General features: G+C 33.7%; 1 protein-coding gene across 5 annotated transcripts in view; it reads left to right on the top strand.

The window, feature by feature from the left end:
• The first annotated feature begins 2790 nt into the window (after positions 1–2790).
• Positions 2791–17463, top strand: part of LOC126979018 (chromatin complexes subunit BAP18-like) — an 85785-nt gene continuing 71112 nt past the window's right edge. For 3 of the 5 annotated variants that reach the window (XM_050828166.1, XM_050828164.1, XM_050828162.1), the window contains exon 1: positions 3261–3426. In XM_050828166.1, coding sequence (XP_050684123.1) covers positions 3406–3426 — 21 coding nt within the window. In that variant the 5' untranslated portion in view covers positions 3261–3405. Of the gene's footprint in view, positions 2869–3260; positions 3427–11361; positions 11432–17463 lie in introns of those variants that run through there. The other 2 variants (XM_050828165.1, XM_050828163.1) reach the window with 2 other exon arrangements.

Below are 17463 nucleotides of genomic sequence, written 5' to 3'. Positions count from 1 at the left end.
ATGGGATGCCATCGGCTCAGGGAGCAGTGTCAACTAAGCCTTCCAATGCAAGAATAACTTCCGAAAAAGAGAATAGCTATACAAAATCGACCAGTGCCATTTGGCACTAGATCTTTCATATACACCAAAATAAGATAGTTTATTTTGCATGATCTTATAGATTGTTTCAATAGTTTTCTTTTATATTCTCTCACATCATCTTAATTATAAGTCTATTGCCTACCATATCCAGGAAATGCCTAGTTGGTAGCAAAATGTTGTCCCGAGGAATTAATATAATTTGCATGTTTTTCTATGGTATTGCATCTCATTCTTGTTGTTTATGTGATTACTACTTACACTACCATCCAGTGTCTGTTTCTGACACTGGATGGTAGTGAAAAAATAAGTTTCTACAAGAAGGGAATTGTGAAATTGAAGAAAATTGTTCGAAGAACAATCACTCCGCAACAAAATATTCCCACTCCACACAATGTAACAGCAATAGTGTTCTATTGAGTCTGCGAGCATTTAAACCTTTTACAACCTGTCGCAAGTAAAATTTACTCAACAAACTCATTCGAGTCCACTGAACCCTGGCTTTTCCAAACCAAATGATTATAATAATATATTGACATACTTTATACACAAATTATCTATAAATTATATAGCCTGTGTTATGGGTTGCAAGACAACGATATATTTTATACAATATACTTACTTTAACATACATAAATACATATACATAAAATTGCCAACATCTGCCCGGATTTTTAAATCAGCTACAGATGCAAACACATTTTTAGATATCCCAGTTTGAGCAGCAAGTAAAAATCTAGGAAATATAATATACGAAGAACTTTATAGCCGAATGGCTAACGATCCTACCTACTAAGCTAGAGTACCCGCGTTCAAATCCCGGTAGGTGTAAACATTTATAATATGATGAATATGGATGTTTGTTTCCGAGTCATGGATTTTTATGTAGTTTAGTAAGCATAGTTTATATGTATTTTTGTATATTTAAGTAAGTTTATTGTATTTCATTTATAGTTATCTTGTACCCATAATACAGGCTAACCCAAGATTGTGCGAAGATAATTTGTGTAAAAATGTGTCAATTACCTAATGAAAGCTGAGAAGGACAAGTTCAGCAAGTATTTTGACTTGGCTAACGAGATGACCAACGAGAAGTTGATTCGACCATCATAACCCGGATAGTCCTTTATGTCATACGATTTAATTCCGTGAGTGGTAATTTTAGTCATAATAATAATATGACAACATCTAAGACTACTCCTGTCAAAACTATTGCTATCTAAAAGGGGCACGCGGGGACTACTTCTATAGTGTCAATATTCTAAGGCAGGTGTGCCCAACGGTCTATCTCGAGAAAAAAACACCGCTATAGAACTATTCACAGATTTTGTTTTAGTTTCCTCAACATCATCTTTTTCGTGTATAAATATTGAGAAATTAGCTACTGAAATAGCAAGTTAGTTTAACATGGACTCATGTTCTCTTGAAAATGAGTTAGTGGACATTATATCAGATATATATCTCAACCACAATATCTGATCCAAAATTCTAGTGTTTTATATCTGAAGATAAATCTGAATCTAAGTAACTCGCAATTTTGAATAATTATGAGATTTTTCATTGACATTTTACAGCACATAGACTAAAAAATGCATAAAGTGCGCAAAACTAATATATATGTCACGATGCACCCTATCCAGGCGACAATCCTTTATCACATATTATGCTTAGGTCCTCTTAGAGTAGATCGATCGTAGTTTAACAATTTTAAAGTAGATCGCCAGCAGTACAAGCTTGAGCATCCCTGTTATAAAGGATAAAATGTTATACATACAATGATATTTAAAAGTATAGATGGGTTACGTAGACAACATTCAGTGTTTGAAATTGATACACTAGCGCACACATGAATAATTTAACATTTCAATAGCACACTACATTACGATTACACGTCAAAGAAGGGTAGTAAATGCAATTATTGCAAGCGAAAAAGAGATTACTCTAATTTGCTAATTACTTCGTATTTGTATAGAAAAAATACAGTTAATTCATCAGATATGATTTTTACCGTACACCGTGATTTATGCCTAAATTATGATTCATTCATGAGTTCATGTAGTAATAGCTATAAAGTTACTACTTTGCTGCATATAAACTGCATTGAAATAAGGTAGATAATGTATCATTGATTTTATAAAAAAATAATTTAATATTGATTATACTATATAGCCATATTGATGATATCAATAATTATTTATACATAAAAAAATAAAAAACATACAGACACCAAAACAAATCCGAAAGGTATCTACAGTGAGGGTCTCATTTTTACAATTTTACTAACGACGGCTCCCAAAAAGTTTTAAGATTATAATTATTATTTTTGTATCTTATATTATTTATGAATGTCTTTTTGTTGAGGGTTTATTACAATAAGGTAATGGCAGAAGAAGAAAATGATCCATTGATTCTTCTGCAGTTAGCAAGGGATATACTGAAAGGGATAGTGTTACTGAAAAAACTCCTACGTAAACAAATAGCACTCATTGTCTACATCCGCTACCTACCCTAAAACTTGCTTTAGTAGTTTGATAGTTCAGCTACCTATACACGCACTTGTTTATTAAAAATGACCTATTACATTCACTGCAACAACGACTTTTTTACATCATTTCCTAAAATATTCTACCACGATCATTCCGCAACAGACAGCACCAATATTTTGTCATTTCTGTACACTAATCTATGATCGGCTTGGCGGCGATCGGCATTGTCATGGCGACATATTTATTTTGTTAGATAAATAATGAAATCAAATAAAATGTTATAATTCATGATTTCTTAACTACGGTATGTATTCTATGAATTTTTTTTTACTTTTGTATTTAGTGCATCTTCCCATAACACAAGACGGCATTGTATGTTGTAACTATATCAAATTGTAAGCAATTCTGTCAACAACAAACGCGTGTGTACCGTTTTCGTATCGAGTGAGCGACTACGACCAAATGAACCAATTGACTCAATTTAGGCGATTGATTTTCAGTGTGCTAGTGACATATCGACCTCTTTTAATACTATAATATCATTGTATACATATAAATAAATTGACAATTATTAACAAAAAAAATTAATGAATGAGATAAATTAGCGGGCAAGACATCCGACTGTTGTCATTGTCACTTGTCAAATTTGATTAATTCTTGTTTTATTCTTTTTCTTTAGTGTCAACTGTCATCCACTGTGTTATTGGTCATGTAGTTTGATTTTGTTCCCGTTATATTTTATTTGTTTCGTATAATTTAATTTTCATTTGTATTTTGAATGTGAAAATGATTTAAGCCGTCAGTGTTTTAATTTTTTTTCTGTTGCTGTTTTACTTGCACTATGAATAATTCTGCGACAAAGGTAAGCAGCTAGTTACTATTATTTTATGATAGGGGTAGATACGTTTTCGTGGATTATTGTAGAACGATAACTTAGGAAATAAAGCAAACGCAGTTACTGCATGAATCCTTTGAATATATTTTATCATTATTGGTGTGGGACCTGGGTAGACTCGCTAGCACTTGGTCCCCTACCTTTAGAGCAACGGTTGCACGCGGTCAAAAGGTTCGAGCTGATACTGGGGAGCGCCAGAACAGAGATGACCGGAACACTCCATATGTAGCCGGACCTGCGCTTTGTAGAGCGTTAGTATGTGGGCCAATTTGAAGTATTGCCATGCTCTATTTATTACGCACAGCTTCTTCGAAGCCAATTTGGCTTTGCTATCCAGTTTGATGCACAGTTCCATCCAAATTTTTGTGGTTCAGTTACAAACATTTGCTTATCTCAAAAATGGAGCACTTAATTTTCATGGTAGTAGTAGGTACCAAAGTTATATTATTTTACTTATATTGATTAGTTATATTCAAATGTAATCACAAGTTATATCTAGTTTTTTATTTTTGTGGTTACACCTACCGTACCTCTTACATTTCCGGCTAGTTCCTTGTCACTTAGACCATCATTTAATTTTCTTTGTATCGTTATATGACTGTATAATAATTTGCAACAACACTGTATAATGTATTTTTACATAACTATATAACAATACTTTTAAATACTAATTTTTTATTAGATCTCTCTCACTTCTGGGATTAGATATACAAATTATTATTTTTTAAATCTACAATGTAGAATTCAAGCCTGTACCTCTTTGGTTACATCCTAGAGCTTATGCTACAACTTAAGAGTTGAAGAAACATATGTACAATGATTTTGATCCAGATGGTTGGCTAGGTGATAAAAAGGTGGGTTCAAATCTGGAATTGTACATAAATTTTGGCACAAACTGAATTTGTATGTATACTAGTCAAAACAAAATAAGGGCCACCACGTTTTTACAGTATTCTCATGAATCCTTGAGGTTTAAAGGTTGATCAATGATTCAATTGGATAAATCGATTGATTTTTAATGTAGACAGCATAAAATAATGATGCATCCCATTAAAAATAGAAATTTTCTCCACTTTTTCTAAAAAATTAACATTTTTGCAAAAATAATTAGTCAGGAAAAAATTCTGAAAAAATAAAAACCTAAAATGTTGGTTGATTTATGACTCCTCAATATTTAGTATGCCATCCTCGATTACTAATGCACTCTTGAAGCCTAGAAGGTACACTCTCCACCAGGTGTACCACTGTTTCTTGAGGAATTTGTTCCCAGCTTGATTACAGAACGTTTATTAGCTGTCTTTCATTGTGCACGGGTTGGTTTGTGCTTCGAACACTGCGTTTCAGTAAGTTCCACATGTGTTCAATGGGATTTAGATCCGGACTGTTTGCAGGCCAGTCCAACACCTGTATACCAGCCTCCTCTAGGGCTTCTCTGGTGGCCCTTGCTGTATGAGTGCGAGCATTATCGTACATCAGGTGGAATCTTGCGCCGATTCTGTGTGCATATGAGACCACATGGGGTCTTATGACCTCCTCGATGTAATGTTGAGCTGTTATTATGCCTTCGTTTAGAATTACCAGCTCTTCCAGGAATCTCTATGTTCTGCCGGACATAGAGATTCATAGAGATAGCTGTAGTTGCTCGAACTCTGCCAGATCCCCGTCTCCTGGTTAGTCTCCCAGTCTCTTGAAAACGATTCCAAGCATTCTGGATCGCTCGCCGGGAAAAACCAGCTGCAACGCCACAGATCGCTGCGAATGGCCTTCTTGAAGCAATGTTACGGCCCTAGTTACGGTTGGCAAGTCCATATGACTTCGAATTCTCGGCATAACTTTTTTAAAAATGTTAATTCAGCCACTAGTCAAACAAAACTTACAGTGTCCCTGAGAGAATCGTCAATTTGACTGAGTTGAAATCCGTCTTAAAATCAGGTAGAATCAAGAGGTTACAATAAATTATCTAAAACTACCCACTTTAAACAATTATGCGGGTGGAATGCTCAAAAGATGTGTGTAAACAAATAAGGTAACACCACAATAAATTATCAGCTACTTGAGAATGCATAAAAAATAAATTATCGCTAGAGAGGCCAAAAAAATCAAGTGGCCCTTATTTTGTTTTGACTAGTATATTATACTAAAACCATGTCATGGAAATTGTTTTGGAAATACTAAAAAGAGACAGTAAGATGAAGACCCATAGTATTAAAATTAACTCTAGCATAGATAACATTCACCATCTCAAAGAAAAATAAATACTTCCCATAGACAGACCATATCACAATTAGAAAATAATTGAAAGCTAAACAACAAGAAGAAATAGCAGTCATCCAATACAACTAAATGATTATAAAAGAAAGAATTAACCATGAGAAACCCTGTGTAAATAAACAAAAATTCTTCATCAAAAACACCAGATAACATACACCACAACAGAGCAGAAGCAAATCCAATAAAAACAATTAAACTAACTTAACAGTCTAATTCAAACTCGCTAAACAAATACAATAACAAATAGCTCTCACCAGCCCTCTGGAAGGGACTCATCTCGGCTTGCGGATCACTTCACTCATATTCAAAGTGAAAAGAAGCCAAGTTTTATGAGAAATTAATGCAAAGTAGACTGGTTTAGTTTCTTACAAAAATTTAATGTTTTATGTGAGACTCAAAACACATTCCAAAAAGGAAAATGTACTACAAGTGCTACATTTTGTTTAGTGAATCATATTTTGAAATGTATTGACAATAAAAAAAGAGTTATAGGCATATTTTTTGACAGGACCAAAACATTTGACTTTGTTGACCATGATATATTGTTAAATAAATGTTATCAATATGGTTTAAGGGGAATTGCTTTGAACTGGCTACAAACTTATACTAAAAATAGAAAACATGTGTTGTTGTTCATATCACAAGCTCTGGACAAAATTGTAATATAATGGTTTATGAATCCAAGTGGACTTATTCAAATTCAGGTGTACCACAGGGCAGCATTCTAGGGCCCTTGCTGTTTCTTCTATATATAAATGATTTACCAAACCAATATAAATGATTTACATCACGAAAATACATACTTTTTACGGATGACATTTCTCTTCTAATACCTAACCTTACCTCATCAACAAATAAGGACAATATTATAAAAGATGAAATCTTAACAATTATAAATTGGATAGAAAGAAACAAACTAAGCGTAAATATTGAAAAAACCAATATAATTCAATTTAGAAACAAGAACACTAATCATAATATGTTTAAGAGTACAAGTTATTGAGGCAAATCAATTGAAGAAGTCCCTACTATAAAATTCCTTGGTATCAGTATAGATAAATATTTAGACTGGAAGGCTCATATAGAATCACTAGTCAAAAGGATGCATAAATATGTCTGCTCTTAGGCGAACCAGAAAGACTATATCACAAGCTGCAATCATTGCCTATCATGGCTATATAGCATCTATAATTAGGTATGGTATCTATGGGGTAACTTCACAAACATAAACAAAATATTACTAAGGCTCAAAAGAGATGTATAAGAGCTGTGGCTGGGATACGGCACTTTGATAGCTGCAGACCTCTATTTTTAAATTTAAACATACTGACTGTTACCGAAATTTCGAGGCTAGCTTATTTGTTAAGAAAAAATCTAATCTATTCACTCAGCTGGGCGACTGTTCTTTGTTTCCATTGCATGATCCAGTGTTAAATAGATTTAAATTTAAATTATTAACACAATTAAAAAAATATTGTTTTTACTCAATAAATGAATATATTCAAACGAAGTGGTAACTGGCACCAATTCTATTTTTACCAATAATTTTATATTTTGTTGTGATTATTTTTACTACATTATCTCTTAGCATTTCATTTATTATTGTAAATGTGTATTGTAGGGTCTTTTAGTAGGCTTTATGTTGATTAAATTAAATGTAGCAGTAATAATTGATTATGTTAGGTTTATAATATTGTGAAGTGAAACCACAAAAATGTCTGTCAAGACGAAATATGTTGCCTGCCTTAATTTTGTAAAAACTTTACTTGTGAATGTTTCTGGCAAATAAAGAACTTTGACTTTGAATTTATATGACAAAGTAAAAAATAATAGTAAAGTAAAACATATACTGGTTTAGCGCCAAGAACTTATTGCTAAATAGTCTTAAAACTAAATATATTAAATTGAACAGCCCAAATGTCGTAAAAATGTAGATACAAATATTATATTAAATGGAGAGGCGGTAAAACCGATGGAGTCTGCTATATTTCTTGGCATTACTCTTGATTCCGAAATGCAATGGGGCCCTCATATTGAAGGATTGGCGAATAGGCTTTGTTAAAAAAAAATTAGACAGTTAACTGACATAGATATGGCGCTACTAGTTAACTTTATTATTTTCAAAGTATTATGTCCTATGGTATGTAATTATGGGGGAGTGTAGCCCATATGAATTTTTGTGCTGCCGAAGAGAGCTATTAGCGCTATTTATAACCTAGATCCTAAAGAATCATTTAGAGAAATTTTTTAAGAAATAAACCTTTGACTATGGCATCTTATTACAGTCTTGATAATGTTCTACATGTTCATAAGTACATCAAGGAATTTTCTAGAAACTGTCGCAATCATAATGTTAACATGTGAAACAAACATAAACTTGCTATGTGTACTACTTGGTTAAGTCAAGTTACAATTTTTTTTATTGGGTGATGTTTAAATGCTTTTACAATATGATCCTAGATGAGAAAACAAATGTGTTGCGAAATTTAAAAGAATTGTTATAATTTTTTTGACATCTTTTTTAAATTTGTTTGATTAAGAGTCATTTGAAAAATTGAAAAATACATACAACTTCAAATTTTCACCCATCTACGTTCAACAGTTACTTTTGTATCGCGATTTTAGTATAGGCAATACAACGTTTGCTGGGTCAGCTAGTATTTTTATAAAAAAAGCCGCTGAGTTACATGCGCCCGTTCTTCTCAGGTCTGAGGCAGTCCTTTTTCGAATGGGTAGTAGCTTTTGATGTTGGAAAAAATATTGGAATTTTTAAATAAATCTATTTAAATTATATAATTAATTTTGTAGCGTAAAAAAACAAAAACCTATGTAACGTAAATCAAAGGAGGGGTTCGTCGCTAGCCTAAAAATGTAAACCATAACAACGTGTTCTTTTTATTCAAATAGATATATTTAAAGGGTTGGGGGAAAAGTTCCGCAATGCAGTTCATTGGTTGATTTGCAATGCAGTATTATCGATTTTATGTTTGCGGGCATGGATGCAGCTGACAATTGCAGGCCCATTTACATTGTGCCTTAGTTGTGAACAGTTGTTTTACTCGTTACACTTAGTATGCTTATTTTGTTTAGTGTATGATTTGCATTTCGTATAATTTCTTCCGTACGTCATCGTCAGTGTAATGGTAAGTGTTGTAATTTTACTGTAAATACTAGTAAAGAAGTAATTATTTGCCAGCGTTAGATGGAGCAGAGCGCTTATTTACGGCTGATTAAGACCATAGTCACTTGACCCAGATTTGATGCTTTTTTTATATAAGGGACGAGACAAGCAGGGCGCTCAGCTGATTGTAATTGATACGCCCCGCCCATTAGAATGCAGTGCCGCTCAGGATTCTTGAAAAACACAAAAACTCTGAGCGGCATTAAAATTGCGCTCATAACCTTGTGACATAAGACGTTGTCTCATTTGCCTATTTAATTTCACTAGCTACGGCGCCCTTCAGACTGAAACACAATAACGCTTACACATTATTGCTTCACGGCCGAAAATTAATTAAAATGAAAAGAAGCGGAAGAGCAGGTAAACTTTATATAAAGCGATATCGGATAAGTACGTTTAAGCTCTTCAAACAAATCTCGATACAATATGTATGTACCTATGTCTTCCAACATTAACATAAAATTCTAACACACACATTTTTTTATTATTAGTTCAAAGTTAAAAAAATCACTGCCATCAGCGCCACCTATCGGGCACTAACGTAAATATATTCGTCGGAGTGGCCATGTCGCCCTTCATATTATGTGCTGAGTTTAATTTATACTGGACTCTTTCTTGAATGGGACTGAAAGATTATGACTTTAACTTTCTCTTAACCACCCTGAAATCCTTGAAAAATATTTGTTTCAGTCACACAACCTTTTGAATATCTTCGCAAATATGCAAAGATGCCTCCAACATTTTCACTAAGCTATTTTTTTTTAATAGCTTGTTAAACTAGGTGCGAGGCCAAGAAACTGCTCTCTTTTTAATGAAAAGAAGTGGAAGAGCAGGCAACCTTTACATAAAGCGCTATCGAATAAGTAAGCTTAGGCTATTAAAACACATCTCGATACAATATATATGTATGTCTTTCCACATTAACATGAAATTCTAATTTTGTTTTATGTTTCAATATAGTTGTATGTTTCAATAATAGAAGCTATTTTGACACCAGCAATAGCTGGTAAGATCAGTTGTCAGAACAAAAATTGCTATAATAGTAAGTATTTAAATTTAAAACAAATCTCTTTAATCACCTATTTAGCTATTTATAGTCATTATCACTGCAACATGTTGCGCATTGGAAGGTTGCAGGTTATCGGTCCGGTACTGCGTGGACACGATTTGATCGCAGTCGCACCAATTGGTCCAACGTTATTCTTGGTACAACGCGATGATTGACAATGCGACATACGATATAGTCTGGAGGTCTACTCGCAAAATCGACAACTATATATTCGGAACGATACGATAATACCCCGAATATATCGCACCTACTCTAACAAATGTTCGTATTTCATATCGTTTATCGAAACAACATCGTAACCATAGACTAATATTTTGATTTTATTACGATTTTAGAGTGAATTAATTATGTGTAAACCTTGAAAAACTAAATATTATCTGTGCTATGTGTCAAAAGTCAAAACATAGTTTAGGCGTTAAGGACCATGCCAGACTCTGCGCCACCAATTTGCATCATTTAATGCAAAATGTAAATATAAAAAAAATATGTAATGAATTTAATATGACCATTTAAAATTGAATAAATAATACAAAACTTGTGGATAATAAAATGTAAAAAAAAGTAACTCAACCCTTCTCGTCGACTTCCTGTTTTTCAGGCGGCCATTTGCATAACTTTATACGCATAAACGATCAACAAAATGACTTTAGTTACTTGGTAGTATAAAAATCCTGTTGAATAGGAAATCACATATAATTATTTTAATTATATTTATTAAGTATGTATATTGTATGGCAAATATATCTATAAAACATGGAACGAAAATAGCAACGACAGCCTAGAAGGTGTCGTTGATATTATCGTCAAAGTGACGTTTGATTATTTGTCAAGTCGAATATTCGTCTCCGACACTTTCAAGTATGAGTGGAAGGGTTAGGACCGATAATATCGAATAATGTTTCGTTCGTTCAATCATCGTTTCGTCACAGAATACGATGTAACTAAGAGTAGGATTCGACACGACTAATGCCATAATATATCGAATATCGATTTTAGGAGTAGGCCCCCTGCTACCGGATCGCGTCAAAAGACCTAGGAAGGTCATAAAATCAGTCTATATAATTGTTAGCTTATTATTTACATATCTACAACATCATTAAACTTTTAATTAATATATCTGTAAATATTTTAGTCGGAAGTATTTGCAGATAAAGATTATTTTTAATAATTTATGGAAGTAAGGAACTGAAAATACACTCAAATGTCGAAAGGACGAAATTTTTTAAAACATAGTTTCAGTCGGAAATATAACAATTTTTCCCATGGTAATAGTTTTGAAACATTCTCTACCCACGCATGGTAGAACCTACTAGAATTTGACGCATTGCGCCCTACGCATGCGTCGTGCCTAAAAGGCTTTAGATATTGAATAGTTCCACGGAATCATTTGCGGTGATAACACGACCTGTTCAATGGGGTGACGGTTCAAGATGGATGATCCGTATATAGTGGTGAGTGTTACTTTTATAATTGTGATTTGATTAGCTGTGTTTCTGCTTAATTTATCTCCAAGCAATGAGTATAATATAATAGGCTCGTATAATATTCCGATATGCCTAAGTTAAAGTGCGCATGCGTAGAATTATTGATTAGCCCCGATCATTCTAGAATGTTCTACGTGCATAGAGGAAATTTAAATTTACTTTAATTCAAATTAGTTCCTTTATATTTTAAATTATAATATCAGTCGAATGAAACAGAACAGCTACACCTTTGACTTTAGCATGCGAAAGAAGTGATTGGAAGCCGATTTGCCCAAATGAAGCCACTTGACAGTCGCCCGCGAGCTCGAGCCGTATCAATAGAGTAGGTTTTGTTTTTATAAAAAAAAAATGTCGAATACACTGTCTTGTGTAATCAGTGGGATAATTTTTACTATGCAAAACATTACAAAAGTCGAATCACGATTAAATTAATTTTCTTGATAGAAAAAATCTACCGATACAGGCAACGATGAAATTATAATTCGATTCATCGAGGCCGGGCCCACCTATAACGCGACAAAAAGACATCGAATGATAAAGAAGGGAGACTTTTAGCTGGTTTTCGTTCGCTGTTCCTTTCAAATTATTTTTATTATATAACTACCTAACACTCGGTGCGTTTATTTCATCTCAAAAAAACCTCACAACGCTAACGAATTTAACATTGTAACCATAAAAGTTGGTGGTCCAATACTGCTGCATGCATATATAAAAAAAACACAAAATTTCAGATCAATTAGTTATTGAAGTTATGCTTCTTTTGTTAGGGAAAAGCTTTAAGAGTGAATTTTTACGATGCGCGCGCACACTGTCATGCAAATTCGACACCCTGACGTTAGCTGGTCAACTTAACCCTTTGTGTCATACTTCAGCTACTAAGCCTTAGTTAACTCTGAATATGTCTATTGAACCACAAACAATGGATGAGAATAAATTGAATTTCACTTAATATAATATACAAGTATTAAAATAAAGTAAAATGATTGCTCTCTAATTGTACAAAAATAATTTATAGAAATTTAATTACACGTTATTCAACTAATTAATTAATTATGCGGAATAATCATATTTTCAGTGGTTGTATTTAATACTTTCTTTATTACAATAATATTGTTTTTTCGGCAAACGTAAAATAGCACGAGGAATTTTTTCTTAAAGATTTTTGTTTTATTACGCCAAAGAAGAATAACTTCTTGGGTCTCTGCGTAAGTACATACACTTTTTTTATTATTAGTTCAAAAGTTAAAAATCACTGCAGCCAGCGCCACCTATCGGGCACTAACGTAACTATATTCGTCGGAGTGGCCATGTCGCCCTTTTTAATATGTGCTGAGTTTAATTTCTACTGGATTCTCTCGTGTATGGGGGACTTAGGGACTTTAACTTTTTCTTAACCACCCTGAAATCCTAAAAAAAATTTGTTTCAATCACACACTTTTGAATATCTTCGTATATGTGTGTGGAGTTTTCTCACGATGTTTTCATTACGGAAAGAACGTCGAATAAACGTACAATATATGAACGCGGAAAACCGATAACACATACACACACAGTTCGTAGGGGGAGGGAACGTACCGGCGCCTTCCACGCGTAATGACGTAGAAACAAAATTTCTGCATTCAAAAAATTCATCAGCATAGCCTGAACATCAAGAATCCTGTATTATAATGCAATCACGTATCTTAGTACGTTTTAAATTTTGGAAAGCTCTGCGAGACAAACTGATACACAAAATCTGCGAATAACCTGCGAATCATTATAACAAAAGTAGTTTTCGCGTCCAAATGGCTTGTATCATATATAACTCGCGCGAGTTACGAAGAAATAATTATGAAGGCATAATTTTTTAACAATGGGAAGGTTCCATTCCACCGTATGCCGACAAAATTATGGGTACCACAACGGCGCCTATTACTGCTGTGAAGCAGTAATGTGTAAGCATTACTGGGCAAATGAGACTTGACAACTTATGTCTCAAGGTAACGAGCGCAGTTATAGTGGCACGGAATTGTTGGGTTAGGTTAGGTTATAATCCTGAGCGGCACTGCATTGTAATGGGCAGGACGTATCAATTATCATTAGCTGAACGTCCTGCTCGTCCCTTTTTCCTAAAAAACATCATAATCGGAATAAATCAAACACTAACTACCAAATTTGAGCTGTTAACGGCCGTTTTCAATAACCTATCTAACCTAAGTTTAACTTACTAGGGGTGGACAAATCTATCCTTTTACGCTTACTTATTTTTCAATAACCTATCGACATAAAGCATTGGACTATAACTATGGATACATAAGATCTTGTCATTAAACGGTGACAGCAATGTATCCGTAACTAGAGATACGTTAAAAGGTCTGATTTCCTCTGCCAGTTCATGTTATAATAATATAACGGGAAATAATTATCAAAAAATAATATAAAATATTCACGATATTTCAGGACACACCTGTACTGCATGCGTAGCGAACCGTACTGCCAAATAACTGTTAAAATAATGTATACTCATTCTTTCACTTTGCCGTTGCTTTTGCAAAAAAAAAATATGTATGTTCAATATCTAGAACTATTACAATTATTAATATATATGTACCATATAGTCTAGTTGCATTTGTTCCGAGGATAGCACTAGTGCTCCCCCCGCCCTGGATTCCAGAAACGCGCCTCAATAACTTTGTCCAGCCTGTGCGAACCTCTCGGAAGCTGTCAAATTACTTTTATTTTGCATATTGTTCTTTTTTTTTATTATTATTGTTATTATTGCATGTACTACATATATACGAAGATATAAATTGGAAGGTGTTGTTTTTCTGTATTTGTTTGTGTATTCTATGTATTTATTTGTATATTTTGTGCAGCTGCAACTGTAGCCGTCTCTCGCACTGTGGTGAGGTAACTGTGTATTGAATTAACAGTACTGCGAATTTTTTTTCTGGATTGTGTCAGCATTGCAAACGCATTTTCTGTTGTTTCGTTATATTATATTATATCACATATATTATTATTGTTTCATATTAAACGAGCCTGGTATTTTTTATTGTGTGTAACATGCATATTGCTGAAAATAAAACGCCTTAGCAAGCACTTGCATTTTGTAGTAAACTTTTAAATATCAATCGGACGTTCGTATGGACATAATTGACGTACTACAAACAACTGGAGTCTCAATCGCCTATTAACGGCGTTCCCAATATTCAGTCTATCTCCTACTTGAGATAAAAATCGTAGCTATCCTTGACTTTTCAACTCCGTAACTCACCTTACCCGTACACGCAGTCTGTCAATGGGACGACGTACCTATAGCTTACCAGCGATAGAAGTTTGTATGGTAATTGCAATTCACGCGTCCCAATATAAGGCGATAAGAATGACTTATCGGGTATATTGGGATAGCTTCAGATTATTGACAGCTAAATACTGACAGTAGAAGGTAGTAATTTATCTCTATCTGTAGGTAGTATATTGGGAACGGCCGTAAAAGGTCGATAAAAATGTACGAGCGGCGATGTATGAATACGTATACATTAACTTTTACTTGAAGCTTGGTGCTTTTTGTCTATATACACGACTTGCCCTAAATCAAATGCTAAAGGACAATTTAAAGCAAAATATGAAGCGAAATCTTTTTATAATTATTGCCGAGACTTCAATAAATAAATAATAATAATAATAATATTGACACACAAATTATCTTACCCCAAAATAAGCATATATAGCCTGTGTTATCGGTTACAAGACAATGATATATTTAATACAATATACTTACTTAAACATACATAAATTCATATAAACATACATAAATACATTTAAACATCCATGACTCGGAAACAAACATCCATATTCATCATATAAATACTTGCACCTACCGGGATTCGAACCCGGGACCTAGCTTTGTAGGTAGGATCGCTAACCACTCGGCTATACAGGTCGTCAAATAAAATATATATAATATAAATATACTTATGTTTAATAAAAATTTAATAACGTCATTAAATTTAAATATCTTCTTATTTGTAACATACTTATGGACCGACTAGGTGTAGTAGACTTCAAAAATATAGGCAAAATTCGATTTAAATTATGAAAGAACTACGGCCTTACAAATAAACTTGGTATAAAGTTATACCTGAGAATACACCAAGATTATGCAAAATTTTGACTATATAGCTGACAACACTGTCAATACAATGATAATTCTGAAGTTTTCCGAAAAAGTCAAGCAGCCTTGCAAATAAACGAGGGAAACGTTATACGTCCGAATAAACCAAATATTAGCAAAATGACTATATGTATATATTTTGCATATTCTTGTTTTCTTCTCGGGTTTAACTTAATACCAAATTTATTCGTAAGGTCGCTTGGGTTTATATAATGGCTTAGTCACACAGTTGTTTTGAATTTGTCGGACTATTGACTAACTTTTATTCTGTATACTTAAATTGACCTCGCTGGAGCGGTGCCAGTTGGCATCTTTAAAACTTACAATTTCTTCACAAGAGTGTGTATGTCTTCTTACAATATATTCCTTTATCATAGGAGCGACGAATCGTAAATAAGAATTTCAAATCGTAAACACATCGGCACATTGTGACTAACGATCCGGCCAGGCATGCTTTTTTACAGACAAAATACGAGTAGGTACTTACTTTTTTAGACTACGAATAAAAAAAAATTTCTCGATAACTTAATTAACAGAAACATTTACATTGATATAGGTTAGATAAGATTGTAGGTATTATACGTTACTTAAGTAATTAATAAAACTAATAAGAAAATCAAATCTTGGCCAAGATCTGGAGGTAGGTTGCGTTTGAACTAAAATTTTCTTGAAACCGGCCACGGAGATAGCCGGCCGGAATATTGAAAACAATAAATCAATTAATAGAACTAATAAACGACGATGACTTTTCGTTGTTGAAGATTCAGTCCTATGACGAAGGGGCCACAATGCAACGTATTTGTGTGTGTGTATGTGACACACAACTGACGTAATGTAGCGACTTAGCGCCGATATTTTCACATAATCAGAATCGCCGCATTTCCCCCCGACATCCCTCCACCATAATAAGGCAGCGGTTCTCAGAGTTTATTTATAGCTTACGTTTCATAATTGCCACACCCTGAAATCAATACAGTCTCTCAAAGTCCAACTGCACATGCGCCGTTGGACCCTATTAACAAACACAAATATTTGATTAAACAAAATAAGCATTAAGTATTGTAGCTGTACAGTTGAAAGTAAAGCAATTATATGTATTATGGATTTGGCAATATTGCATTTAACTTGTCACAAAATTGCCAGTTTCCATTTGTTTCTAATAATAGGCAAAATATATCGTTGTCGAAAAATGTATCCATCAAAAGAGTGCGTATATTAATTAATATTTGATGTAGTGTCTTGTTTTTCACCTTGAACGTACTTCCACTAAGATATTTGGTCTCTTTTTACTGTCCCTCCTAGTTCACTCTTTTATTTGCAATTGTGATTGTATTTAGGTGTAACATTGCCACACCCTGAAATCAATACTGTCGTTCAAAGTGCAATTGCACATGCGCCGTTGGACCCGATTAACAAATACAATAAATGTGATTTAATGAGAAATATTGTAGCTTTAAAGTCAAAAGTATATTCGTTTCAAAATTATTTTATTTTATTTTGGCTATTTTCCACCTAATTTCCTTACTTTGCCGTTTACAATTGATTTGTAATTCGAATTTGAAAGGGTGTGCTAAGATAAACTGAGATGCAAGTGCTAGGCGATATGTGCCTTCGCGCACGCGCGTTCATATCGGTTTGAGATGGAGGTTTATAGACTGCAGTCCTCTAACATCATTCGCTTTGATAACACGTTTTGTCGAAAGATAATGTAAGCCTCAAAAGTAAAAGTGCGCATATTTCCAAGGTGTGGGAGCCATCAAAAGAGTGCGTATATTAATTTATAGTTGATGTAGTGTCTTGTTTTTCACCTTGAACGTACTTCCACTAAGATATTTGGTTTCTT

The sequence above is a fragment of the Leptidea sinapis genome, chromosome Z, assembly GCF_905404315.1.
Source record: "Leptidea sinapis chromosome Z, ilLepSina1.1, whole genome shotgun sequence".
In the NCBI taxonomy this organism is placed as follows: domain Eukaryota; kingdom Metazoa; phylum Arthropoda; class Insecta; order Lepidoptera; family Pieridae; genus Leptidea; species Leptidea sinapis.
This window is presented reverse-complemented; position numbering and strand designations above follow the sequence as displayed.